We start from the raw sequence: 27,700 nt of genomic DNA, 5'->3' as shown, positions 1-27,700 counted from the left end.
ACGTGCGCGTCCGCGCGGCGCACGTTTCGGCGGAGGGCGCGCGCCCTGGAAAATTCCACTCCCGCGCTAGCTCCGCCCTATGCTCCTTCTCTGTTACCCTACGCTCTTCCTTGTCAGCCCGCCTCCCGGCAACCTTTGCGCGAGCAAAATGGCTGCCCCCATGCCTCGGGGATTGTCCTGTTTATCCAAAGCTGTGGGATGGTGGTCTCGGCAGGTGGGTAGGGACGGGGCGGATGGGGCTCTATGGGCTGGAAGAGGAGGACAGAGTAGAACGGGAATTCTCTCCGTGCAGTTGTCCTTGGTGAGCCCGGGCGATTCGAGTCAGACCCAGGTTGAGTGAGAGTTTGAAGTGGGCGGGATCCCAGCTACTGTGCTCAGTGGTGGGGTGGGGAGACAGTGCGTGGGAATTTACTTCCATTTGGTTTGTGTGTGTTTGGTGTGCGGGTATTAAAAAGGGAAGAAGTGACGGCTTGGATGCGGGCTCGCTTCTCTTAGATCCTGAAGAGTTGTCCGAAGTGGAAGGAAAGAGTCCCATATTATCATCGCCCTTGCCTGAGCAAATCTCATGATCAGAGAGAAAAGGACTACTGGTTTTTGAAGAGCTTATTGATCAGTTATGAGCTGGAAGACAATTAAATTTGCGGCGGAACTCCCCATAGACTGAACAAAATGTAGTCTGACTCAGTGGGGAGGAGATGCCAGGAAGACTTTGTTTTGGTAAAGCGTTCAGCCAATCTTAGTGTCAGGTTGGTATTTAAGTTTCCCGTCAGACTGAAAGTTCTTTGAAAGCAGAAGCCTTGCTTCTATCTACTCTGCCTCCCTGAGCGTTAGCATAATTCGGTGCTTTGGAAACGGTAAAGGAACGCCTTTAGTAAATGCTGAGTGATGTTAATAAAGGTTGGGAACTATCATCCAGTGCTAGACACCATATGTCTTCGGGTAACAGTGCATTTCTCCCTTGATAATTAATTTATAATTGTTTCTGAAACGTTATTTGGATATGCTCTTTCTATAAGATTTTGCTCAGGATACTCGCTTTTTCCCAAGTTACCTATATCCTAACCTTTTCCTTGCCTTCCAGCCCGTCCTGGTGACTCACTTGACAGCTGTAGTTCCAGTGAGAACTAAAAAACGGTTCACACCCCCTCCTTATGAACCCAAATACAGAACAGAAAAGGAGTTTATGGAACATGCCCGGAAAGCAGGATTGGTCATTCCTCCAGAACGTTTGGAGCGGCCCATACATCTGGCCTGTACAGGTGAGATGTGGCATCTCTGGGACTCTAAACCAATTTCCTTCTGTCAGAGATCTTATGGGCCTGGAATAATTTGGACTATGATTGATAGCATTCAGTTAATCATTAAATCAGTTAAGCCTCCATACTGCTTTACTTCATGTACACTGTATTTCACGGAGGTCATCTTTTTGCTCTTGTTTTCATACTATTCCTAGGATGAAAGTAGGAAATTTGTAGAAACTGAAGCTCTGAGAGAAGACTTACTCTTTTTTTCCTCTAGTGTAATGAATTTCCCTCAATATGGAAGTCTATTTCATTAGTCTACTTTAAATCCAGGATCCTTCCCAGTTTTTTATGGGAAAGCGACTTTTTCTCAATCTTCTAACACTTTGTTTCCTTCTTCTGTCATTACAGCTGGTATCTTTGATGCTTATGTTCCTCCTGAGGGTGATGCTCGCATGTCATCTCTTTCCAAGGAAGGACTAAGCCAGAGAACTGAGCGATTGAAGAAGAACGTGGCATCACAATTGTCGTAGGTGTCTGAAACAACCAGAAATCAATATTAGAATAAAAATGTCTTAGCCGGTGCCGCGGCTCACTAGGCTAATCCTCCACCTTGTGGCGCCGGCACACCGGGTTCTAGTTCCGGTTGGGGCACCGGATTCTGTCCCGGTTGCCCCTCTTCCAGGCCAGCTCTCTGCTGTGGCCAGGGAGTGCAGTGGAGGATGGCCCAAGTGCTAGGGCCCTGTACCCCATGGGAGACCAGGAGAAGCACCTGGCTCCTGCCATCGGATCAGTGCAGTGCGCTGGCCGCAGCGCGTCAACCGCAGCGGCCATTGGAGGAAGGAAGACCTTTCTCTCTGTCTCTCTCTCTCTCACTGTCCACTCTGCCTGTCAAAAAAAAAAAAAGAATAAAAATGTCTTAATTTTTTAAAAGATTTATTTATTTATTTGAAAAGCAAAGTTACAGAGATGCAGAGGCCAAGAGAGAGAGGTCTTCCATCCACCGATTCACTCCCCAGATGGCCGCAGTGGCCGGAGCTGTGCTGATCCGAAGCCAGGAGCTTCTTCTGGGTCCCTCAAAGGTGCAGGGGCCTAAGGACTGGAGCCATCTTCCACCGCTTTCCCAGATCATAGTGGAGAGATGGATTGGAAGTGGAGCAGCCGGGACTTGAGCCGGCGCCCACATGGGATGCCAGCACTGCAAGCAGCAGCTTTACCCACTATGGCACAGTGACAGCCCCCAAATTTCTTAATTTTTAAAAAATTTATTTGAAAGGCAGAGTGACAGAGAGAGAGAAATCTTCCATCCACTGGTTCACCCTTCAAATGTCCACAAATGCCCAGGGCTGGGCCAGCTTAAAGCCAGGAGGAGCTCTAGTAGTTGAGCTGTCAGTTACTGCCTCCTAAGAAACACGTTAGCAGGAAGCTAAATGAAAAGCAGGGCAGGGACTCAAACCTAGGCACTCCAGCATCAGATGCAGGCACGCCAAGTGGTGTCTTAACCCCTGAGCCAAACATTGGCCCCAGAATAAAAGTTCTTGTTGCTACTTTATCCCTCAGAGGCTACCTTTGGTTAATTGATTTGAATTTCACTCCCTTAATAACTGGACAATGTTTTTTTTTCCTCTGTAATAGAGTCTATGATTAATACAAAATAGTATGAGCATTCTGATCCCTAGCAGCCTGTCTCTATGGGTAATTTTTTTTTTTTTTTTTGACAGAGTTAGACAGTGAGAGAGAGAGTTATAGACAGTGAGAGAGACAGAAAGGTTTTCCTCCCGTTGGTTCACTCCCCTAATGGCCACTATGGCCGGTGCTGCGCTGGTCCAAAGCCAGGAACCGGGTACTTCCTCCCGATCTCCCATGCGGGTGCAGGGACCCAAGCACTTGGGCCATCCTCCACTGCCCTCCCGGGCCACAGCAGAAAGCTGGACTGGAAGAAGAGTAACCAAGACTAGAACCTGGCGCCCCAACCGGGATTAGAACCTGGGGTGCCGGCGCCGCAGGCAGAGGATTAGCCAAGTGAGCCTTGGCGCCAGCCTCTATTGGTAATTCTTGTCACATCAGGGAATTGACTTTGGATTATGTGGGACCCTTTTTGGATCACATAATTCAATGCTTAAAGTGATAATAGAAGAGCATATTTATATGAGAAGTGTCTTATAGTTTAAACTTCAGAGAGTACGAAAAGCCAAAAAGGGTCAAGATCTCTTCTAGGGAGCTAATTATCCTTAGATAAGGCACAGAAGCCTGAACCTTTTCTTTTTTAAAAATTCATTTATTTATTTGAAAGGCAGAACTTACAGAGAGAAAGAGATCTTCTATCTGCTTGTTCACTCCCCAAATAGTTGCAGCAGTCAGAGCAGGGCCGGTCTGAAGTCAGGAGCTTCCTCCAGGCCTTCCACGTGGGTGGCAGGGGCACAAGGGCCTGGGCCATCTTCCACTGTTTTCCCAGGCACATTAGCAAGGAGTTGGATCAGCTGGGACATGTACCAGTGCCACAAGGGATGCTGGCATCCCAGGCAGCAGCCTCACCCAATATGCCAGAATGCCAACCCTGAGAATATTTTCTTAGTCTCTCTTGGTTAAAGGGACAAAAATCATTCAGTATTCCTCATCGCACCTCTTAACTATATCTAAATCAGGTTTTTTAGGGTCATGTGTAGGTTTATGTGTGCAAGTATATTCATTCAGTGTTGATTCTTTACATGGCCATGACTTAATTCTCTAAATACAATCTCATCATGTTGTCTTCCCTGCTCAAAACTTTCATGGCTCCCTGTTACCTGAAGAATAAGTCCAGATTTCTTCAATGATATGTAAGGCTTACGTATAATCAGCCCCTTACTTTTGTTTCCATCATCATCTCTTGCCCCTTACTCCATTTTTCTCCTCCTAAATGACAGCATGTCCTAACTTAATGGCCACTTCCTTTACGGAAGTATGTCCCACTTCTGTGTCTTTGCACATCCTTTCCTTTCCTTTGCCTGAAAATGTCTTTTTTCTCCTTTCTTTAGCTAATAATTCCAACTCATTCTTCAAGACCCCTTCAAGCAGCCTGTCTGCTTTTAGGCCTTCCTGGCTTTTTGGTGCTACCCTTGGCTAGAATATTCATTGCACATTTATTCTTACTACTTCTAACAGCTGTCTTCTGCAGTGATTGCCTTTCATATATTTCCTTCTTGGACCACGACCTCTTAATTGGTAAGGTCCATGAAGATGATGAACAAAACACACGTGATATAGGGAGTTACCACCTAGGGGGAGAAAACTGTCAGTAAATACTGATTGCACACACTTAAATAATGATAGGTATGGTGAAGCATGAGTGCTGTTGAGAGCATAAGACACGGAAAGACAACCTGGTGTGGGAGATTAGGGAAGGCGAACTTGAAGAGTTGGTATTTGAAGTTGCAACCTGAAGCACTGGAGTTAGCTGGGTGGAGGATTGTAGTGAGGACTAGCATTCCAGGGAGAGAGAAAGGTGCTGGCACAGCTCAGGTGGAAAGATGTGGAAGGATATTGACTTTCTTTCTTTTTTTTTTTTTAAGATTTTTTTTTTTTTTGAAAGAGTTACAGAGAGTAGGAGGAGAGAGAGAAAGAGAGAGAGAGAGAGAGAGATATCTTCCATCCACTAGTTCATTCCCCAAATAGCCACAATGGCTGAGACTGGGCCAGGCTGAAGCCAGGAGCCAGGAGCTTCATCCGGGTCTCCCACATGAGTTCAGGGGCCCAAGTACTTGGGCCTATCTTCTGCTTTCTCAGGAGCATTAGCAGGGAGCTGGATCAGAAGTAGAACAGCTGGGACTTCAACCGGCACCCAAATGGGATGCTGTTGTTGCAGGCGGAGGCTTAGCCTACTACATTAGAACACCAACTCCGGGTGTTGACTTTTGTTAAATACTTTATCTGTGACTATTGAGATGATCATGTGATATTGGTCCTTTATTCTATGTTTTTTTTTTCTTTTTGTCCTTTATTATTTTATTTTAAAGATTTGTTTATTTATTTGAAATGCAGAGTTACAGAGAAGCAGAGGCAGAGAGTTAGAGGGGTCTTCCATCCACTGGTTCACTCCTCAGATGGCCACAATGGCCGGAGCTGTGCTGATCCAAAGCCAGGAGCTAGGAGCTTCTTCCAGGTCTCGAACTTGGGTGCAGGGGCCCAAGGACTTGGGCCATCTTCCACTGCTTTCCCAGGCTATAGCAGAGAGCTGGATTGGAGGTGGAGCAGCCAGGACTCGAACCGGTGCCCATATGGGATGTCGGCACTGCAGGTGGCAGCTTTTCCCACCGGCCCCCGTCCTTTATTCTGTTGATGCAGCATATGACATTAACTGATTTTCTAATGTTAAACCTATCTACTATTCCTGGAATAAATTCTGCATTATTAAAGTGTCACTCATCCTTTTAATGTATTTCTATTAACACCTGAGTCAATCAGAATTCTTATTTACATTATTATAATTTTTTTTTTTTTTTTTTTTTGGACAGGCAGAGTGGACAGTGAGAGAGAGAGACAGAGAGAAAGGTCTTCCTTACATTGGTTCACTCCCCCAATGGCCACTGCAGCCGGCGTGCTGTGCTGATCAGGAGCCAGGTGCTTCTCCTGGTCTCCCATGCGGGCACAGGGCCCAAACACTTGGGCCATCCTCCACTGCACTCCCGGGCCACAGCAGAGAGCTTGCCTGGAAGAGGAGCAACCGGACAGAACCGGCACCCCGACCGGGACTAGAACCCGGTGTGCTGGCGCCGCATGGCGGAGGATTAGCCTGTTGAGCCACAGTGCCGGCCTACATTATTATAATTATAAAAATACTGTTCACACCTGAGTCATATTGATTACTGAGTCATTCTGATTACTTTTCTTGCATAAGGTGTTTTTTTTTTCCTGAAGTTAAAGTGTCTTTTATTTTGCTTACAGTGCATTCAAAATATTAAGAATTTTATTAATTTCTTTTTTTTTTTTTTGTTAAGGATTTATTTATTTATTTGAAAAATAGAGGCAGAGAGAGAGAGAGGTCTTCCATCTGCTGGTTCACTCCCCAAATGGCTCAAATGGCTGGAGCTGCGCCTATCTGAAGCCAGGAGCCAAGAATTTCTCCTGGGTCTCCCATGCAGATGCAGGGGCCCAAGGACTTGGGCCAACTTCTGCTTTCCCAGGTTATAGCAGAGAGCTGGATTGGAAGTAGAACAGCTGGGACTCAAACCGGTGCCCATTTGGAGTGCCAGCACTGCAGGTGGCAGCTTTACCCACTGTGCCTCAGTGTTGGCCTCTCAATTTCTTCAAGAAGAAATCGCTCCTGAGCCTTCTCACCTGTTTCAATATTGTCTACTTGCCCTTTAGGCCCACTGTATATCTTGAGCTCTGCTTTTTTTGTTGTTGTTTTTAAATGTTTATTATTTTCATCTACTTGAAAAGCAGAGCAATAAAAAGAGAAAGATTCCATATCCACGGGTTCACTTCCTAGATGCCTGCAGGAGCGAGGCCTGGACCAGAGGCTGGGAGCCCAAAACTTAATCTCGATCTCCCATGTGGGCAGCAGGGGCCAAAACACTTGAGCCATCTTCTGCTGCCTGAAGGATGTGTTAGCAGGCAGCTGGGTCAGAAGTGTAGTAGCTACGACTCAAACCCACACTCCAGTATCCTAAGTGGTGGCTTAACCTGCTGCACTACAATGCCGTCCCTGGGATCTACTTTTATCAACATCCTGATATTACCTATGCTGTATTCTCTGTTTCCTGGATCCCGTGTTTCTTACTTTCATCATTTATTTCATGACTTTGGGGCTATATATTCTCCAGCAACTTCTTAGGAAAGTTTGCATGTTAAATAAATGAGATCTCGCAGGTCTGAAAAAACTTCCAGTCCAGCTGTTTGCTAACGTGCCTGGGAAAGAAGCTGATGATGGCTAAAGTATTTGAGTTCCTACCACCCATGTGAGAGACCTGATGCAGTTCTTGGCTCCTGACTTAAGACTGGCCCAGTCCTGGTTATTGTGGCCATTTGGGGAGTGAACTAACACAAGAAATATCCGTCTCTCCCCTTCTCTGAGTCACTTTGCCTTTCAAGTAAATAAAGAAAATAAATCTTTAAAAAAGATCAAATAAGGGCCGGCGCCGCGGCTCACTAGGCTAATCCTCCGCCTTGAGGCGCTGGCACACCAGGTTCTAGTTCCGGTCGGGGTGCCGGATTCTGTCCCGGTTGCCCCTCTTCCAGGCCAGCTCTCTGCTGTGGCCAGGGAGTGCAGTGGAGGATGGCCCAAGTGCTTGGGCCCTGCACCCGCATGGGAGACCAGGAGAAGCACCTGGCTCCTGCCATCAGATCAGCGCTGTGTGCCGGCCGCGGTGGCCATTGGAAGGTGAACCAACGGCAAAGGAAGACCTTTCTCTCTGTCTCTCTCTCTCACTGTCCACTCTGCCTGTTTAAAAAAAAAGAAAAAAAAAAAAAAGATCAAATAAATAAATCTTTGGAAAAGGAATTCTGTGATAGAATTTTTTACTCAATTCAAAAGTGTTTTTTTTTTTTCTTAATATTTATTTATATCAAAGAGTTACAGAGAGAGGTAGAGACAGAGAGAGGTCTTCCATCTGCTGGTCCACTCCCCAAATGGCCACAATGGCTGAAGCTGTGCTGATCCAAAGCCAGGAGCCAAGAGCTTCTTCTGGGTTTCCCATGTGGGTGCTGGGGTGCAATGACTTGGGCCATCTTCTACTGCTTTCCCAGGCCATAGCAGAGAGCTAGATTGGAACTGGAGCAGCTGGGACTCAAACCAGTGCCCATCTGGCATGCCGGCACTGTAGGCCAGGGCTTTTAGCCCTCTGTGCCACAGTGCCATCCCCTTCAAAAGTTTTATTATCTGTTTTAATGTTGTTAAATTTTTTTTTTTTTAAGATTTATTATTTGAAACACAGAATTACAGAGAGAGATAGGGACAGAGAGAGGTCTTCCATCTGCTGGTTCACTCCCCAGATGGCCGCAACGGCCGGAGCTGAGATGATCTGAAGCCAGGAACCAGGAGCTTCTTCCTGGTCTCCCACGTGGGTGCAGGAGCCCAAGCACTTAGGCCATTCTCTACTGCTTTCCCAGGCACGTTAACAGGGAGCTAGATTGGAAGTAAAGCACCCAGGACTTAAACCAGTGCCCATATGGGACGCTGGTGCTGCAGACCAGGGCTTTAACCCACTGGGCCACAGTGCCAGCCCTTCTTGATCCATTCTGACTCTTGATCCTTTATGAAACCTATACCAGAATTCTGAAGTTTCACTTCAGAAAAAAAGACAAAAGCTTGGTCCTTTTTCAAAATGATTGATTTAAGAGAATTAGAAGATTAAATTTACAAGACTTGACACATTCAAGAAAAAATTATTGAATAAGTGGACAGATATTAATAGAGATTAAGTTATGAGTTAGGGAAATTGGATGATGTTGTCTTTAAAATTGATTCTCAGGCTTAATTTTACAGAATCCGGAAGATAAGAGAATATGATGCTAATTTTAAAACAAAGGACTTCCCAGAAAAAGCTAAGGATATCTTCATTGAAGCCCACCTTTGTCTGAACAAGTAAGTGAGCTCCCTGTTTTATACCTTTTCTTAGCAGCAACTATTATTCTAGACACAGTATGTTGTTTTGCCTTTTTTAACAGATGTTTTCCTTAGCTTTTAGGTAAGAAGAGAGAGCGAATTCTCTGAAGAGCTTAATTAGTGACTGATGCTGCCCTTTTGTGTGCGTGTGTGTGTGTATATTTAATTTTATTTGAAGGGCATAGAGACAGAGACATCTCCCATCACTGCTTTAACTTCCCAATGCCTGTGACAGCTAAGGTTGGCCCAGGCCAAAGCTGGGAGCCAGAGCCTCAGTCTGGATCACCCACGTGGGTGGCAGGGACCGGAGTACGTGAGCCATCAGCTGCCGCTTCCCAGAGTGGTGCATTAGCAGGAAGCTAGAATTGGAAGTGGAGCTGGGATTTGAATTCAGGCACTCCAGTATGGGATTTGAGTGTCCCAAGCAGGGTTTTAACCTTTGTGCCAAACACCTTCCCTTCAGCTATCCTTGACACCCTTCCCTATTACTGGGAGTTTTGACCCTTTGGTCTTTTTTTTTTTTTTTTTTTAAAGATTTATTTTATTTATTTGAAAGACAGAGTTAGAGAGAGAGGCAGTGATAGAGAGAGAGGTCTTCCATCCACTGGTTCACTCCCCAGATGGCTGCAATGGCCAGAGCTGCACCAATCCGAAGCCAGGAGCCAGGAGCTTCTTCCAGGTCTTCCACATGGGTTCAGGGGCCCAAGGACTTGGGCCATCTTCTACTGCTTTCCCAGGCCATAGCAGAGAGCTGGATTGGGAGATGGGCATCTGCGACACGAACTGGTGCCTATATGGGATGCTGGCGCTTCAGGCCAGTACGTTAACCCGCTGAGCCTTAGTTCTACCTGCAAGCAATGGGATTCTATGCTAGGCTGGCTACAGTCCTCACCCTGTCTGGCCCCTTCATTCATCCTGACCCTTTTTGTGGATTTGTCTTGTATATGTACATTTCTTTTTCCTTAGCTATTTTTTTTTCAATATTTATTTTATTTATTTGAAAGGCAGGATTACAGGGAGAGGTAGAGCCAGAGAGGTCTTCCATCCACTGGTTCACTCTCCAAATGGCTGCAACAGCCAGATCTGAGATGATCCGAAGCCAGGAACTGGGAGCTTCCTCTGGGCTTCCCACACAGTTACAGGGGCCCAAAGACTTGGGTCATCCTCCACTGCTTTCCCAGGTGCATTAGCAGGGAGCTGAATCAGAAGTGGAGTAGCCAGTGGGGCTGGCGCTGTGGTACAGCGGATTAAAGCTCCAGCCTGCAGCGCCAGCGTCCCATAAGGGTGGCAGTTCAAGTCCTGGCTGCTCCCAACCCTGTTCCAACTCTCTGTTATGGCCTGGGAAAGAAGTAGAGAATGGCCCAAGTCCTTGGACCCCTGCACCCGCGTGGGAGGCCTGGAGGAGGCTCCTGTCTCCTGGCTTTGGATCAGCTCAGCTCTGTCCATGCAGTCATTTGGGGAGCGAGCCAGATGGAGGACCTCTCTTTCTCTGGCTCTACCTCTCTCTGTAACTCTGTCTTTCAAATAAATGCATCTTTAAAAAAAATAAAGAAAGAAAGAAGTGGAGCAGCAGGAACACAAATCAGCCAGGGCCTTAACCTACTGTGCCACGGTGCCAGCCCCTCCTTAGTTATTTTGAATAAGTGTCTTTTGAATATTTCCAACTTTTTTTGTTTCACCAAGTCAGGACTTTCAGGAAGATGAAAAAATCAACATGAGGAACCTGGAATAATTTTTTTTTTAAACCTCATCCTGGATTAGGGTGGGCCCTGAATCCAGGCTGAAATGTCTTTTTTTTGTTTTGCTTTTTTTTTTCTTTTTAGAGAGGGAAACACAGAGAGAGAGAGAGAGATCTTTTATCTGTTGGTTTACTCTCCAAATGGCCGCAAAGCTGGGACTGGGCCAGATTGAAGCCAGGAGCTTCATCCCGGTGTCTCACATAGGTGACAGGGGTCCAAGCACGTGCACCATCCTTCTCTGCCTTCCCAGGTGCATTAGTAGGGAGCTGTATCATAAGTGAAGCCACTGGGATTCAAACCAGCGCTCATATGGGGTGCCGGTATTACAGGTGGCAGCCCAACCCACTGGGCCTCAATGCCAACCCCACGAATAATCCTGGGCTACAACTGATGGTCTTTGGGCAATAGCTGCCATGCCTATGCTTTAGCAAGTCAGGAGTACATGTCAAACTCCTCTCTAAAATCCATTAATTATTACTTTTTACTTTTATTTCTTAAAAAGAGTTTTTAAATTGTGAACTTTTTTTTTTTTTTTTTTTGACAGGCAGAGTGGACAGTGAGAGAGAGACAGAGAGAAAGGTCTTCCTTTGCCGTTGGTTCACCCTCCAATGGCTGCCGTGCTGGCGCGCTGCGGCCGGCGCACCGCACTGATCCAATGGCAGGAGCCAGGTGCTTCTCCTGGTCTCCCATGGGGTGCAGGGCCCAAGCACTTGGGCCATCCTCCACTGCACTCCCGGGCCACAGCAGAGAGCTGGCCTGGAAGAGGGGCAACCGGGACAGAATCCGGTGCCCCGACTGGGACTAGAACCCGGTGTGCCGGCGCTGCAAGGCGGAGGATTAGCCTGTTGAGCCGAGGCGCCGGCTAAATTGTGAACTATTTTAAACATTAAAAAAACTACTGTTTGGGGCCAGCACTGTGGCGTCACAGGTAAAGCTGTTGCCTGCAATGCCAGCATCATATGGGCGCAGATTCATGGCCCTGCTACTCCACTCCAATCCAGTTCCCTGCTAATGCTCCTGGGAAAGCAGCGGAGGACGGCCCAAATGCTTGGGCCCCTGCTCCCTTGTGGGAGACTCGGAGGAAGCTCCTGGCTCCTGGCTTCAGATTGGCCTAACCCCAGCCATTGTGGCCATTTGGAGGGTGAGCCAGAAAATGGAAGATCTCTCTTTCTCTGTCTCGGTCTCTGTCTCTGTAACTCAGCCTTTCAAGTAAATAAATAAATCTTTATTAAAAAAAAAAGTAATCTTCAAGTTCATGGATATTTATGTTTTGCAATATTTGCTTCAAAATCCATAATTTGGAATAAGAGGAAGAGAAAGCGTTATACCTAAAGCTCCATCTCTCATCCTTTCTCTCCCTAGAGATAACCACATTCCTATGAATCATTTCATGCATATTTTAATACCTTCACCACAAGCATGCATGTATGCATCTATAAACAATATTAGTCCATAATTGTGCCACATTATTTTATGTATCTAAAAAATTCACATGAACAATATTGTATATCTTTTTGCAATCTACTATCTTTATTGTTTGATGTTCTTTGTGTACTGGATTTTTTTCTGTCACATGATTTTTCTTTTTCTCCTTTCATTTATTAGAGTGATATAATTTCCTTCTTCCTTTTTTTTTTTTCCCTCTACTTGTGTTCTTTTAGCTTTTAATAATTATTTAACATGCACTCTTGACGTGCAATTATAAGAAACACTTAAGTAATTTGGGTAGAGAATTCCTGGTTGGTGATTGTTTTCTTTTTTTTTTTTTTTTTTAAGATTTATTTATTTATTTGAAAGTCAGAGTTACACAGAGAGAGGAGAGGCAGAGAGAGAGAGAGTCAGGTCTTCCATCTCTGGTTCACTCCCCAATTGGCAGCTACAGCTGGAGCTGTGCCGATCCGAAGCCAGGAGTCAGGAGCTTCTGGGTCTCCCATGTGGGGGCAGGGTCCCAAGGACCTGGGCCATCTTCTACTGTTTTCCCAGGCCATAGCAGAGAGCTGGATTGGAAGTGGGGCAGCCAGGTCTCGAACCTGCACCCATATGGGATGCCAGTGCTTCAGGCCAGGGCCTTAACCCACTGCGCCGGTCCCTGGTGATTGTTTTCTATCAGCATTTTGAAGATGTCATCTTTTGATTGTATTGTGTCAGTTGAGAAATTAGCTAGTTTGTCTTGTTGTTTCTTTTTCTCAGGCTGCTTTGAAAATTTCTTTCTTTCCCTTAAGTATGCAGCACTGCACTATTATATACCGGAGGTGTTTGTGTGCATCTTTATCCTGCTATGGCTTCCTCTTGCTTTTTAAATCGCTGCGTGCTTTTTTTTTGTCAGTGTTGGAAAATTCTCAGACTATCTCTTCAAATGTTGCTTCTGCTCCACTTTCCCATCTCCTGGTGTTAGATCTTTTCACTTGTGTGCCAAATATGTCCCAAGCTCCCTTTTATATTTTTCCAATCTTTTTTTCCCCCTCCCACTTTAGTCTGGATATTTTCTGCTCTGTCTTCCTGTCCTCTTTTCAATTATATCTAAACTGCTGTTAAATTTGCCTATTGAATTCTTAATTTTATATTTATTCTCTGTTTTTCACTTTCAGGATTTTCATTTGACTTTGTGTTCATCTCTCTGCTAAAAATCTTTTTTGTGATTTAATTTATTGAATATATTATTCACAATTATTTTAAAATCTGTTTCTTATGACTTCAAAACTTGTATTTTTTTTAAAGATTTGTTTAGTTATTTGAAAGAGTTACAGAGAGAGGGAGAGACAGAAAGAGATCTTCCATCCGCTGGTTTACGCTCCAAATGGCTGCAATGGCTGGGCCTGGGCCAGGCTGAAGCCAGGAGCCTGTAACTACACTCATGTGGGTGTAGGGGCCCAGGCACTTGGACCACTTTTCACTGCTTTCCCAGTTGCATTAGGAGGAAGCTGGGTTGAAGTGGAGCAGCCAGGACTTGAACTGGCACTGATACAGGATGCTGGCATTGCATGTGGTGCCTAACTTGCTGCACAACAATACTGGCCCCTGTTTTTTCTTATTTCTTTTTAAGATGTATTTATTTATTTGAAAGTCAGAGTTACACAGAGAGAGAAGGAGAGGCAGAGAGAGAGGGAGAGGTCTTCTATTCCCTGGTTCACCCCCCAGTTGGCTGCAACGGCCAGAGCTGAGCCCATCTGAAGCCAGGAGCCAGGAACTTCCTCTGGGTCTCCCGCATGGGTGCAGGGGCCAAAGGATTTGGGCCATCTTCTACTGTTTTCCCAGGCCATAGTGGAGAGCTGGGTCAGAAGTGCTATAGCCTGGACTGGAACCGGTGCCAATATGGGGTGCTGGCACTGCAGGCGGCGTCTTTACCCGCTGTGCCACAACGCCAGCCCCGAGGACCTTTTATGTGAGATACAGAGAAAACAAGACAGACCAAGAGAGACAGAGATGAGAGAACACTCTTCATCTGACTCAGTCCCTGTCTGATGGGCTGGGCTGGTGGGCAGCCAGGAGGAATACAGTGCAAGTCACCCCTGTCTTATTTTTTTCTTTCTGTTTTGGTTAATTCTTATCTTTCTCTATGTCTGCTCTTCTCTCTCTCTCTCTCTCTCTCTCTCTCTTTCTTTCATTTATTTGAGAGGCAGAATGGTAGAGATGGAGAGATCTTCCATCTTCTGGTTCACTCCCCAGGATCTCCATCCGGGTCTCCCACATGGGTGACAGGAACTCAAGTACTTGGGCCATCATTTGCTTACTCATAGGTGTGTTAGCTGGAAGTGGAGTGTCCAAGGCTTGCACCCAGGCACTCCATGATAGGATACAGGATCCCAAGCAGCGGCTTAATCCACTGTGCCATGTTGCCTGCCCTAGCCTGCATGTTTTGTTTAACTACCAGTTGTTTTTTTTTTTTTTTTTTTTCGTTATTTCATTTTATTTGAAAGGCAGAGACACAGAGATCTTCCATTTGCTGGTTTACTCCCCAAATTCCTGCAACAACCAGAGCTAGGCTAGGCTACAGCCAGGAACATGGAGCTCCATCCAGGACTCCCATGTGGGTGACACGGACCCATGTACTTAAGGCATTATCTGCTCCCATCCAGGTAGCTCTATCAGAAGTGGAGCTGGGACTCAACCCCAGGGACTCTGAAAAGGAATGTAGATGTCCCAAGTGCCAAACGCTTGCCTCCACTTAAAACCTTTTGAAATGTATAATTTGGTGGCATTAAATACTTTCACGATGTTGTACAACCATTTCCACTACCCATTTCCAGAATGTACCCATTAAAGAGTAGTTACCCATAGACTCTGGTGACCTCATTCTACTTCCTGCCTGTGAATTTGCCTATTCTAATGAGGTGGCCTGAATGTTCATGGTCTCTTGCTCCTGAATTTCTGTGTTGAAATCCTCACCTCTAAGGTGATGGTGTTAAGCTGTGTGGCGTTTTAGCTAATCAGATTGTGAGAATGGAGCCCTCATAAATGGGCTTAGTGTTCATACAGAAGAGCCCTGGGGAAGCTTATGTGCCTGTTCCACTCACTGAAGATGCAGCAAGAAGGCACCATCTTCGAGGATGCCAGCACTGTGATCTTGGACTTCCCAGCCTCCAAAATTAATTTTTTAAAGATTTATTTATATATTTGAAAGGTGGAGTTGCAGAGGCAGAGGCAGGGTGGGTGGATGGGGGTGTTTTCCATCCACTGGTTCACTCCCCAAATGGCCACAATGGACAGAACTTGGCCAATATGAAGCCAGGAGCTTCTTCCGAGTCTCCCATGTGGGTGCAGGGGCCCAAGCACTTGGGCCATCTTCTACTGCTTTCCCAGGCCACAGCAGAGAGCTGGACAGGAAGTGGAGCAGCCTGTATGGGATGCCAGCACTGCAGGCGGCAGCTTTACCTGCTGCACCACAGCGCTGGCCCCAGAATTTTTTTTTCAGAAGAATTTCTTGCCCTTTTCTCACTTCTTCTGAAACTCCTGTGATGTGTATTGGTATACTTGATGATATCTAGCAAGTCCTTCAGGCTCTGTGTGCCTTTTAAAAAGATTTATTTATTCAAAAGGCATAATGACAGAGAGGGGAGACAGAGAGAAAGAGAAAAATATCTTCCATCTGCTGGTTCACTCCTCAGATGGGTGCAACAGCCAAGTCCGGGCCATGCGGACGTCAGGGACCTGGAACTCCACCTGGATTTCCCACATGGGTGGCAGGGTCCCAGGCACTTGGGCCATCTGCTGCTGCTTTTCCAGAAACATTAGCAGAAAGCTGGATCGGAAGCAGAACAGCTGGGACTTGAACCTGCACTCCAATGTAGGAAGCCAGTGTTGCAGGCCACAGCTCAACCTGCCACACCACAACACCAGCCTCAGGCTCTGTGCATTTTTCCTCTTTTTTTAAAGATTATTTATTTGAAAGGGAGAATGACAGGGAGAGATCTTTTCCATCTGTTGGTTCACTCCTCAAATGCATACAAAAGCCCGTGCTGAACCAGGCCAAAGCCAGAAGTCAGGATCTCCATCTGGGTCTCCTGTGTGGGTAACGGGAACCAAAATACTCTGGCCATTGTCTGTTGTCTCTCAGGTACATCAGCAGGAAGCTAGATCAGAAGTGGGGCGAGACTTGATCTCAGGAGCTCTCTGACCTGGCATATAGACATCCCAAGCAGTGGCCCAGATCACTGCACCACAGTGCCTGTTCTTCATTCTTTTTGTTCGTCAGACTGGATACTTTCCTCAAGTTCACTGAGTCTTTCTGCTTTGAATCCTTCTAGTGAATTTATTTTTTATTTTTTATTTTTATTTTTTTTTGACAGGCAGAGTGGATAGTGAGAGAGACAGAGAGAAAGGTCTTCCTTTTTGCCGTTGGTTCACCCTCCAATGGCTGCTGCGGCCAGTGCATCGTGCTGATCCAAAGGCAGGAGCCAGGTGCTTCTCCTGGTCTCCCATGCAGGTGCAGGGCCCAAGGACTTGGGCCATCCTCCACTGCCTTCCCGGGCCATAGCAGAGAGCTGGCCTGGAAGAGGGGCAACTGGGATAGAATCCAGCGCCCCGACCGGGACTAGAACCCGGTATGCCAGTGCCGCAAGGCGGAGGATTAGTCTGTTAAGCCACGGCGCCAGCCATTATTTATTTATTTGAAAGGCAGAGTTACAGAGAGAGATCTTCTATGACTAGTTCACTCCCCAAATGGCCCCAATGGCTAGGGTTGGGCCAGGCTGAAGCCAGGATCCAGGAGCTTCATCTAGATCTCCCATGTGGGTACGGGGCCCCCAAGGACTTAGAGCCATCTGCTGCTGCTTTCCCAGGCACATTATTAGGGAGCTGGATCAAAAGTGGATCATCCAAGCCGGCGCCGCGGCTCAATAGGCTAATCCTCCGCCTTGCAGCACCGGCACACTGGGTTCTAGTCCCGGTCCGGGCACCGATCCTATCCCAGTTGCCCTTCTTCCAGGCCAGCTCTCTGCTGTGGCCAGAGAGTGCAGTGGAGGATGGCCCAAGTGCTTGGGCCCTGCACCCCATGGGAGACCAGGATAAGCACCAGGCTCCTGCCATTGGATCAGCGCGGTACGCCAACTGCGGTGGCCATTGGAGGGTGAATCAACGGCAAAAGGAAGACTTTTCTCTCTCTCTCTCTCTATCACTGTCCACTCTGCCTGTCCAAAAATAAATAAATAAATAAAAATAAATAAATAAATAAAGTGGAGCATCCAGGACTCGAACCAGCACCTGTATAGGATGATAGTGCTACAGACAGTGGCTTATCCCCCTCAGCCACAGCACTGGCCCCTTCTGTTTATTTCTTAGCTCAGGAATTCCTACATTATAAGTTCTGTGTCTATATCTGAGTGTAATATGGGCTTAGGGCTTTCTTTAATTTTTCAGTTTTTATTTTCCCTTTTCCTCAGAGCCCTAGACAGAGAAGCTTTGTCTGTGGAAGTGTGGACTGTTTTCCTAGTCTCCCTTTCCTGCAGGCACAGGACCCTTTGGAGAGTCCTAGCTTACACAGAGTATCAAGTCCACTTCCTGCCCTTTCCTTTCAGGGCCCGAGGTGTCAGGAAAAGGTAAGCTCCTCGCCGTGAGAGTCTATTCCTGAATCCCTTCATCATCCCTTATGCGGTTGTGGTATCAGGTTGCAGTCTTTCCATTTTGGCCTTAGTTGCTTCTTACTTTCTGTCATCTGGGGAATTACCTTTCTTTCTTGCAAACAAGGCTAGAACATTTTAAAATGTGTGTACAGGAGGAAGTGTTGTGGTGCAGCAAGTTAAGCTGCTGCTTAGGATGCCCACATCCAAGGCCCAGCCACTCTGTGCTTCCGAACTAGCTTCCTGCTCAGGCACCTGAGGCAGTGGATGATGGTCCAGGTACTTGGGTTCCTGCCACCCATCCAGAAGACCCAGGTGGAGTTCTTGATTCCTGGCTTCGACCTGGCTTAGCCCCCGCTGTTGGGGCATTTGGGGAATGATCTATTTCTCCCTCTCTCTTCCTCTCTCAAATAAATAAATCAAAAATTGTGTGTGTGGAGGGGGGCAGCGCTGTGGCGTAGTGGGTAAAGCCACTGCCTGCAGTGGTGGCATCCCGAAAGGGCACCAGTACAAGTCCTGGCTGCTGCATTTCCCATCCTGCTCTCTGCTATGGCCTGGGAAAGCAGTAGAAGATGGCTCAAGTCCTTGAGCTCCTGCACCCACGTGGGAAACTTGTAAGAAGCTCCTGGCTTCTGGCTTTGGATTGGTCCAGCTCCAGCCATTGCAGTCTTTTGGGGAGTAAATCAGCGGATGGAAGACTTCTCTTTTGCTCTCTGCCTCTGCCTCTCTGTAACTCTGCTTTTCAAATAAATAAAAATAAATCTTAAGAAAAAAATTGTGTACAAGTGATCCCTAACTTCTAATGGTTCAACTCTTCACTTATGCAAAAGTGATATGCTATATAAGAAACCATACTTTGAATTTTGAATTTTAAGCTTTTCCTAGGTTAGCAATACATGATACAATACTCTCTCATGATCAAGTCACACCTCCCTGTCAGCCACGTGATCCCAAGGGTACACACCCAGTAATGTATAGCGTGTTGTTTGACCAAGCTGTGGTATTTGGTGGATCAAATGTATTAAACATACTTTCCGGGGCTGGCGCCATGACTCACTTGGTTAATCCTCCGCCTGCGGTGCCGGCATCCCATATGGGTGCCAGGTTCTAGTCCCAGTTGCTCCTCTTCCAGTCCAGCTCTCTGCTGTGGCCTGGGGAGCAGTGGAGGATGGCCCAAGTGCTTGGGCCCCTGGACCCACATGGGAGACTGGGAGGAAGCACCTGGCTTCTGGCTTTGGATTGGCGTAGCTCCGGCTGTAGTGGCCATTTTGGGGGTGAACCAACAGAAGGAAGACCTTTCTCTTTGTCTCTCACTAACTCTGTCAAATAAAAAATAAATAAATAAATAAATAAAAATAAAGATGCTTTCCATTTACAGTGGCATTGTCGGGACAGAACCTCATTGTGAGTTAAGGAGCATCTGCATGTCTGTATCTGTGTATGTGTCTGTATTACATGGTATCCAACATTAATAGCTTAAAGTAGGATAGTTTTACTTTAACTCAGTGCATTATGCTGTAGAAGCAGATGTCTTCCTCTTATTTCTGAATGTATGTTCTGTTTTAAAATAGTTCAGAAAATGGAGTTTATTGGGGACAGTGTAGTCATACAATGAGTTAAGCCTCTACTTGTGATGCCTGCATCCCATATCAAAGTGCCAGTTTGAGTCCCAGCTACTCTGCTCCTGATCCAGCTCCCTGCTAATGTGCCTGGGAAAGCAACAGGAGATGGCCCAACTGCTTGGGCCCTTGAGCCCGTATAAGAGACCAGGATGGAGTTTCTGGCTCCTGGCTTTGGCCTGGCCCAGACCTTGCTGCAGTGGCCATTTGGGTAGTAAAGCAGCTGATGGAGGATATATCTCTCTCTCTATCTCTCTCTCTTTCTCTTCTCTCTCTCATATTCTTCTCTTCAAATAAATAAATAGATCTAAAAAGAAAAAAAAAAAAAAAAGAAGACAACAAAGAAAAAGAAAGAAAAGGGAGCCAGTGTTACAGTGGTAAAGCTGCTGCCTGTGATATTAACATCCCATTTGGGCGCTGGTTCAAATCCCAGCCGGTCTACTTCCAGTCCAGCTCCCTGCTAATGGCCTGGGGAAAAGTAGCCAAAGATGGCCCAAGTGTTTGGGCCCCTCACCCATGTGGGAGACTGGAAGAATCTCCTGGCCCCTAGCTTTGACCTGGTCCAGCCCTGACCATTGTGGAAAAGATTTATTTATTTATTTGAAAGAATTACACAGAGAGAGAAGGAAAGGCAGAGAGAGAGAGGTCTTCCATCCGCTGGTTCACTCCCCAACTGGCTGCAACGGCCAGAACTGCGCTGATCCAAAGCCTGGAGCCAGGAGTTTCTTCCAGGTCTCTCATGTGGGTGCAGGGGCCCAAGGACTTGAGCCATCTTCCATTGCTTTCCTAGGCCATAGCAGAGAGCTGGACTGGAAATGGAGCAGCTGGGACTTGAACCGGCACCCATATGGGATGCTGGCACTGCAGGCAGCGGCTTTACCTGCTACACCACAGTGCTGGCCTCTCAAATAAAATCTTAAAAAAAGAAAGAAAGAAAGAATAAGGAACTTATTTCTACTGGAGATTTCAAGGCCAGAGTAGTGAGTTCATTCAGAGCTCCCAGCCGTGGAGGTCACCATGATGGTTGTCAGCAAGACTCAGTGTACTCTAGGCCTGCGCTGGGACAATGACTTGGAATCTTTTCTATTGGGATGAGAGGTGGAAGGGAAGCAGACACCTTAGAAGTAGTTTCTAGGCCGGCGCCGTGGCTCACTAGGCTAATCCTCCGCCTTGCGGCGCCGGCACCCCGGGTTCTAGTCCCGGCCAGGGCACCGATCCTGTCCCGGTTGCCCCTCTTCCAGGCCAGCTCTCTGCTGTGGCCCGGGAGTGCAGTGGAGGATGGCCCAAGTGCTTGGGCCCTGCACCCCATGGGAGACCAGGAGAAGCACCTGGCTCCTGCCATCAGATCAGCATGGTGTGCCGGCCGCAGCACGCTAGCCACGGCGGCCATTGGAGGGTGAACCAATGGCAAAGGAAGACCTTTCTCTCTGTCTCTCTCTCTCACTGTCCACTCTGCCTGTCAAAAATAAAAAAAAAAAAAAAAGAAATAGTTTCTTACCTGCCCTGGGGTTCGAGAACAAGGTTTTTTGAAGGGGACAAAGAGCTAACATATCTGTAAAATATTAAACTGCGGGGAAACGTCACGCATGTATAACTGAAACTAGTCTGTATCTTAGCTAGGAACCCCTAAAATCTTTTATCTCCAGGAGCAAAGTTTTGCTGTCTGTCTGAGTTAGCAAGATATGGCCACTCTGGCAGTAATGAAGAAGGAGGGAAAGAAAGAGAAGGGACCAGAAATGACAGATGATTATCTTTGAACTGGATTCAAAGATGATAGTGTGAGGTACAGGGCCACATACGTTGGTACTGAGGATCTGTGAGGGCTAAGAGGAGATGAGTTTTTGATTGTATTTTGTGTTAGACTTCATACCAGCCTAGAGCAAAGATTGGTCCCCAGGGCCCAGTAAGGTCTCTCTATTTAAAAAAAAAAAAAAAAAAAAGATTTATTTGTTTTCTAAAGCAGAGTTATAGAGAGAAAAGGAAAGAGAGAGAGATAGAATCTTCCATCCACTGGTTCACTACCCAAATGGCTATGACAGACAAGCCTAGGCCAGGCTGAATCCAGGATCCAGGAGCTTCATCCAGGTGTCCCACGTGGGTACAGGGGTCTAAGTACTTGGATCATCTTTCCCAGGCACATTAGCAGGGAGCTAGATTGGAACGGAGCAGCCAATGCCTATGTGGGATGCCAGCATCACAGGCAGAAACCTAACCTACTGTGCCACAACGCCAGCCCCTAGTAAAGATCTCTTGACCAGCTCTAGGATGTATAGTAATTTCAGAGAAGTTTTTTTCTGCCTCTGAAATTCAAACATAATTTTACTCTGCTTTCAGATCTCAGAGTTTTCTGGTAAATAAACAAAGATGGTAAATAAAACAAAGATGCATTGCCCATCTTTGTGTTCCCAGAGCTAAGTATAGTGCCTTATTGTAGATGTGCAGGAAATGTTTGAAATGGGTTGTTTCCGGCCGGCGCCGTGGCTTAACAGGCTAATCTTCTGCCTGCGGCGCCGGCACACCGGGTTCTAGTCCCGGTCGGGGCGCCGGATTCTGTCCCGGTTGCCCCTCTTCCAGGCCAGCTCTCTGCTATGGCCCGGGAAAGCAGTGGAGGATGGCCCAAGTCCTTGGGCCCTGCACCTGCATGGGAGACCAGGAGAAGCACCTGGCTCCTGCCTTCGGATCAGCGAGATGCTCTGGCCGCAGCAGCCATTGGAGGGTGAACCAGCGGCAAAAAGGAAGACCTTTCTCTCTGTCTCTCTCTCTCACTATCCACTCTGCCTGTCAAAAAAATAAAAAAATAAAAGAAATGGGCTGTTTCCAACTTACAACATGTCATAAAAGCAGGAGTTGATGATGTGTATCTCTTTCTGTTCTAGCTCAGACCACGAACGGCTTCATACCTTGGTGACAGAACACTGTTTCCCGGTAGGTTCTCATCCTACTTAGAAGTGTGGAATGCTGAATAGACAGATCCTAAATATTGTTTCTGATTTTTTTCTTTAAAAAAAAAAAAAAAAAGGTCAGTTTTGAAAGTGCAGGAAATGAAAGGCACACGCTTAAGGTCCATTGTTTTTAGCTGAGTGATAATGATGTGACATAGACTCTTCTAAGGACTATGGCAAATGAGGAAAGAGTCCTTGAACATGGAGGACAGAAACCACAGAGGGTTCCTGAGATCAGGATGTGGGCTACATTGGGCTACACCCATGCTATAGTGAAGGCTTAAACAAGAGTTCTTGAGGCTTATATTGTGTAGTCACGGGTGCCAGGGGCTTTCGGGGACTCCCAAGAATGGAGATGCTGTGGTCTAGTTAGAGGGTCAAGAAAAAGAACTTGAGTTTCTATCATCAGTTCAGTTTCTTTTTTTTTTTTTTTTTTTTAAAGGCAGAGTTTTAAAGGCAGAGTTACAGAGAAAGAGTGAGAGAGAGAAAGATATATTTCATTTTGGTGATTCACTCTCCAAACGGCTACAATGACCAGGGCTGGGCCAGGCTGAAGACAGGATCCAGCAGCTTCATCTGGATTTCCCCTTGGGAGCAAGGCCTGCAAACACTTGGGCCATCTTCCGCTGCTTTCCCAGGTGCACTAGCAGGAAGCTGCATTGGAAGTGGAGCAGCTGGGACTTGAACTGGTGCCCATAAAAGTTGCTGGCACTGTGGGCGTCAGCTTAACCCAGTGTGCCACAGTGCTGGTCCCCATCAGTGCTGTTTCTATCAGGAGAGTTTTAGTTTCTCTCTCACCCGAGATAAGTAGAGGTAGTCTAGTCAGCAATTTAGCCTTCGTGTCCATGTAAAATTCCACCTTTTACTGCTAAAAGGTGAGGGGAAGAAAGGAAACATTCAGGCAACCAAAGTGCTCGTGGTAATGAGCAGATTTTGAAAGTGCATGGGACACATAATGGTGCACGGGGAAGGCCGGCAGTTTAAATGTGGTCTTCAAGGGCTGGCGCTGTGGCATAGCGGGTAAAGCCGCTACCTGCAGGGCCTGCATCCCATATGGACACCTGTTCAAGACCCGGCTGCTCCACTTCCAGTCAAGCTCTCTGCCTTTCAAATAAATAGAAAAAAAAAAAGTTTAAATGTGGTTTTCATTGATTTGGAGAAAAGTCCTTGAAGAGGTAGATAGGTATTTAAGTTGTGATTGAGGTGGAAAGAGAGTTGGGAGGTGAGCTTAAGTGGTAGCTCAAGGGACAAGAGGAAGTAGGCAGCGGAGAGCATTTGGTGGGAAGCATTGCCTGTTGGCTGCGGAACTGAGGGAGTGAGAGCAGGCATGGCGGCACCCCCTTCCCTACAGGGCGGGGAAAACCCAGCTGAGCTTGTGTTTCTCTGCCCTTAGGACATGGTCTGGGACCTCAGATATAAGACTGTCCGCTGGCGCTTCGTGGAGTCTTTAGAACCCCCTCAGGTGGTTCAGGTGCGCTGCTCAAGTTTGGTGAACCAGAGCAACATGTATGGCCAGGTCACTGTGCGCATGCACTCCCGGCAGGTGAGCCAGCAGTCTGCTTTCCTCCCCACTTTTCTTTCTTTCTTTCTTCTTTTTTTTAAAGATTTTATTGTATTTATTTGGAAGAGCTACAGAGAGAGGTAGAGCCAGAGAGAGAGAGCAGCCTTCCATCCACTGGTTCACTCCCCAAATGGCTGCAATGGCCAGAACTGAGCTGATCCGAAGCCAGGAGTCAGGAGCTTCCTCCGCCCCCCGCCCCCCCCCCCCCCCACAGGTGCAGGGGCCTAAGGACTTCCTCCACTGCTTTTTCAGGCCATAGCAGAGAGCTGGATGGGAAGTGGAGCAGCTGGGACTCTGGGATGCCGGCACTGCAGGCCAAGGCTTTAACCTGCTGCGCCACAGCACCAGCCCCGCCCCACTTTTCTTTACTCTCACCTTGAGCCTCTGCCTCTGGGGTTCCAGGCACAGCTGCTCAGAACTGCATGTTCCAAAGAGAGGTTTGCTGTGGCTTTTCTTGCTCTGCCTCTGTCCCCTTCCAACTACTGAACTGTAGCTCTACTGAGACGTGGTGTGTGGACAGTCTCTCCCATCCTTCCTGGTCTGGACTCCTCCCTCCCTGACCCCGTTGAAGAACCTCTAAGAGTAAAGCGACAGCAGGTGATCAATTATGCCTAGGTTACGACTTCTGAGGTGGTTCTTTTCTGCCCATTACAACTCTGTTATGGTTGTGTGGCAAAAATAAAATAACTACCCACAAAGACTAACACAGGTCAGCTTTTCTGTCACCCTTGCAGGCGCTGGCCATCTATGACCGCTTTGGCAGGTTGATGTATGGACAGGAAGACGTTCCCAAGGACGTCCTGGAATATGTTGTGTTTGAGAAGCACCTGATGAACCCCTATGGCAGCTGGAGAATGCATGGCAAGATTGTTCCCCCGTGGGCGCCCCCGAAGCAGCCCATCCTTAAGGTAAGGCAGCTAGCTTGTGGGTGGTTGAGACCTGAGGCATTAGGACCCCTCCTCTCAGGCTCCACCTAGTGGTGAGAGGGGGTGAGGCACCCCCAGGGAAGGGGCCTCTTAGTGATGGTAGATGGGTAGAGGCTGGGATGAGGCTCTTCTAAGTGAGCCATAGTCTTGGTTGATAGGTAACTCAGCCTTCTGCTCTTTCAGACGGTGATGATCCCTGGTCCCCAGCTGAAACCATGGGAAGACTATGAAGAAACACAAGGAGAGGGCCATAAGCCTCAGTTGGCCTAATGGCAAAAAGGACTGTTGGGGTGAGACATGGGTGATGTAGCTGCTGCACACTGTGAAGTCATCCAGGCCGTCTTTGTTCTCCCCTGTCCTGCATGGACTTTGCCGCAGCCATGGCGGAGGCTGCGATGAGGAGTAGCTGGGATGCAAAACCACGGACTTCTTCTTAATGAAAGGCAGTGTATTTCAGAGACCAGTGATGCCAGTTCTTCCTGCAGCAGGGACCGTGGGAGCAAACTGGCAGCAATCTCTTTCTAGTCTTAGGGCAGGGATAAGAGTTTGAAATAAAATACCATAAAGGTATCAGACAAATGTGGATGGGTTCTATACATTTCTCCTGGCTCAGGCCGGGAGTAGAACAGCCTTCAAATGGCAGGTGTGGAAAGCGACCTACTGGTAAGTGATGTGACTGACTCCCAGGAAGTCCAAACTTGGGAAGAATAATTAGCGTGTATAAAATAGGTTATTACTTAAGAGGGTCTCTTCTCACACACTGACACCCTGAACCACATAGAAGAATGTAAATCCAAAGAAATTATTTCTCACTTGGCCTTTGGTTTGTGTTCTTAGTGGTGAGACTTTAGGAAGTGTGGGGAGAGGCAGAGCTGTGGAGTAGCTGCCAACATTTGTGAGACTTGGTTCCCTGCTTACAAGCTGGGCTTTTTTTTTTTTTTTTTTTTTTTTTTTTAAGGTTTCTTTTATTTATTTGAAAAGCAGAGTTGAGAGAGAGAGAGGGAGAGACAGATTTTTTTTTTTTTTTAAAGATTTTATTTATTTATTTGAGAGGTAAAGTTACAGACAGGGAGAGAGAGAGGTCTTCCATCTGCTGGCTCACTCTCCAAATGGCTGCAATGGGTAGGCTGAGCCAGACTGAAGCCAGCTGCTTCATCTGAGTCTCCCATGTGGGTGGCAGGACTTCCAGATGGGACCATCTGCTGCTGCTTTCCCAGCCACTAGCAGGGAGCTGAATTGGAAGTGGAGCAGCTGAGACTCGAACCAGTACCCAGATGTGATGCCAGTGTTGCAGGTAGAGACTTTACCCACTATACCACAGCGCTGGCCCCCAAGCTTGGCTTTTAATACTATTGCTTTCATCAGTGCAGGTTGGACCTATCTTTAAAAACAGGACCTTTATTCTCATATTTTATTTTCAAACCTAGAATTTTCTTTTAAGGAATTTGCCACTTAAGGTAAGGATTAATCTGTTCTGACCTTGTTTTCATAGTAGAATCTAAAGGAACTGGAATCAGGTCAATAATAAATAACTTGACTCTTCATTCTCCCAATAGCCACACCTTAGCCAAGCAGCGAGCAACCCAGGCCTCATCAGGGAAAACTGATGTTTTTATAGCTGATGTGCTGACCATTGAAACAAAAATGGACGTGCTTAGGAAAAAGAGCACTGGTTGGTTAATCCAAACGGCTACCCTTATCATGCTACTTAGTGTCAACCCTTTTGGCTTAAAGTGTACATCCGTTTGGAGCATTACTGCCCAAGTGAGGTTTGGTCATATCCTATTTGCCTGAGCCCTGGATTAAGGCCAGATAAGAGAAGTGCTTTGATCAGAATCCACAGCTGGATGAAGGGAAGGTAATCCTGGCAGGTTAGCAAAGCAGAGAAACAAATAAACAAAAAGACACTTAGTGGTCAAACATTGCATTGATTTCTCTGAATATACAAAGCCAGTGTTTGAAATACGCTGTTCCATCCCACTCCCCAGGATCTGTCTTGGGGGTCCCTAGATAATCCTCAGTAGCCCCTAAGCAATAGCTGCCACCAGGGAGCCAAAGGAAAGGGGCAGTTTTCATCTTCCCTTGGGAATAAATCCAGCTGAGCAGATCGCTGCAGATGTGAGGGCTTGGCTGGAAGGACCAGGTGAGACCATCTGCAGTGTCGGCCGTCGTCTGGGCACTGGCAGAGAATTCACCAGACTACCCAATGTCCTGAAGCCTGCAGCGTTGGTGCCTTGGGCTTTGGGGCAGGCATTGTTCTTTCCTTGTCTATGTGCTGTTGCTGTTTAAACACGTTGAAAAGGAAAACCACTATTATGAATAAGCTAGAGCCAACAGCAGTGATCAAGGAAAAGCACTCTTTATTTTTTCTTCCTGTGGTTTATTTCACGAGAGTCAGGGTTGGGGAAGCCTTGCTGTTCCCAGTTAGACCAGGCCCACCAGGATTGCCCTGGGGCATGTGGTTGGCAGAGGCTGCAGGCTGAGTAGCCAGAGCCCAGAGCTATAACAGCAGACTTCCTACTGCCCCAAAAGCCCAGGGCACCAGGGCCGGGTAAGTGGGAGGGCCTAGGTGTGGGAACTAGGACATTGGTCCCTGAAGGAGATTGGGTTACTCCATTCCTCTGCTCCTTTTTCTGTGAAGTCCCCTGACTGCCGTGTTTATACACAGACTCATTGTTTTCCCATTGGGTATTTGGTCCCCTTGTTCCCTTTTTTTCCTTCCCATGAATGACATCAGTATCTGAACTGTTAGTGGATCTTAGTGCTTTCTTAAGTACCTCTGCCCAGCTCTCCCATGTGGAACTGCCTGTTTTATCCTCAGCTCTCCTCTGCCAGTGCTAGACTTCTTGGCATGTTTTTCTGCTTCCTGTTTCCCTCTGATGCCATCTAATCCCAGCACTCTGATCCAGTTCTGCCGAGCAAGACTGACTTCAGAGAGCTGAGCTAAGACAGAGAGAGCTCCCTGAGAAAGGAGGCTTTGTGTTTATGTGACACTTTTCCCCACCTCAGGCTTCTCCCTGCCCCCATCCCTT

At 47.1% G+C, this 27,700-nt stretch overlaps 1 protein-coding gene across 1 annotated transcript; it reads left to right on the top strand.

The window, feature by feature from the left end:
- The first annotated feature begins 102 nt into the window (after window positions 1–102).
- MRPL45 (mitochondrial ribosomal protein L45) lies at window positions 103–25,463 on the top strand. The gene is made up of 8 exons (XM_062215906.1): window positions 103–214; window positions 1,082–1,259; window positions 1,653–1,770; window positions 8,707–8,805; window positions 22,116–22,164; window positions 23,575–23,724; window positions 24,477–24,650; window positions 24,852–25,463. The coding sequence occupies exons 1-8, from the start codon at window positions 149–151 to the stop codon at window positions 24,936–24,938; spliced, it is 921 nt and encodes a 306-aa protein (XP_062071890.1). The 5' UTR covers window positions 103–148; the 3' UTR covers window positions 24,939–25,463.
- Window positions 25,464–27,700: the final 2,237 nt, after the last annotated feature.

The sequence above is a fragment of the Lepus europaeus genome, chromosome 18, assembly GCF_033115175.1.
Source record: "Lepus europaeus isolate LE1 chromosome 18, mLepTim1.pri, whole genome shotgun sequence".
Lineage (NCBI taxonomy): Eukaryota > Metazoa > Chordata > Mammalia > Lagomorpha > Leporidae > Lepus > Lepus europaeus.
The sequence above is the reverse complement of the archived record's forward strand: the minus strand, read 5'-3'. Positions and strand labels throughout refer to the sequence as shown.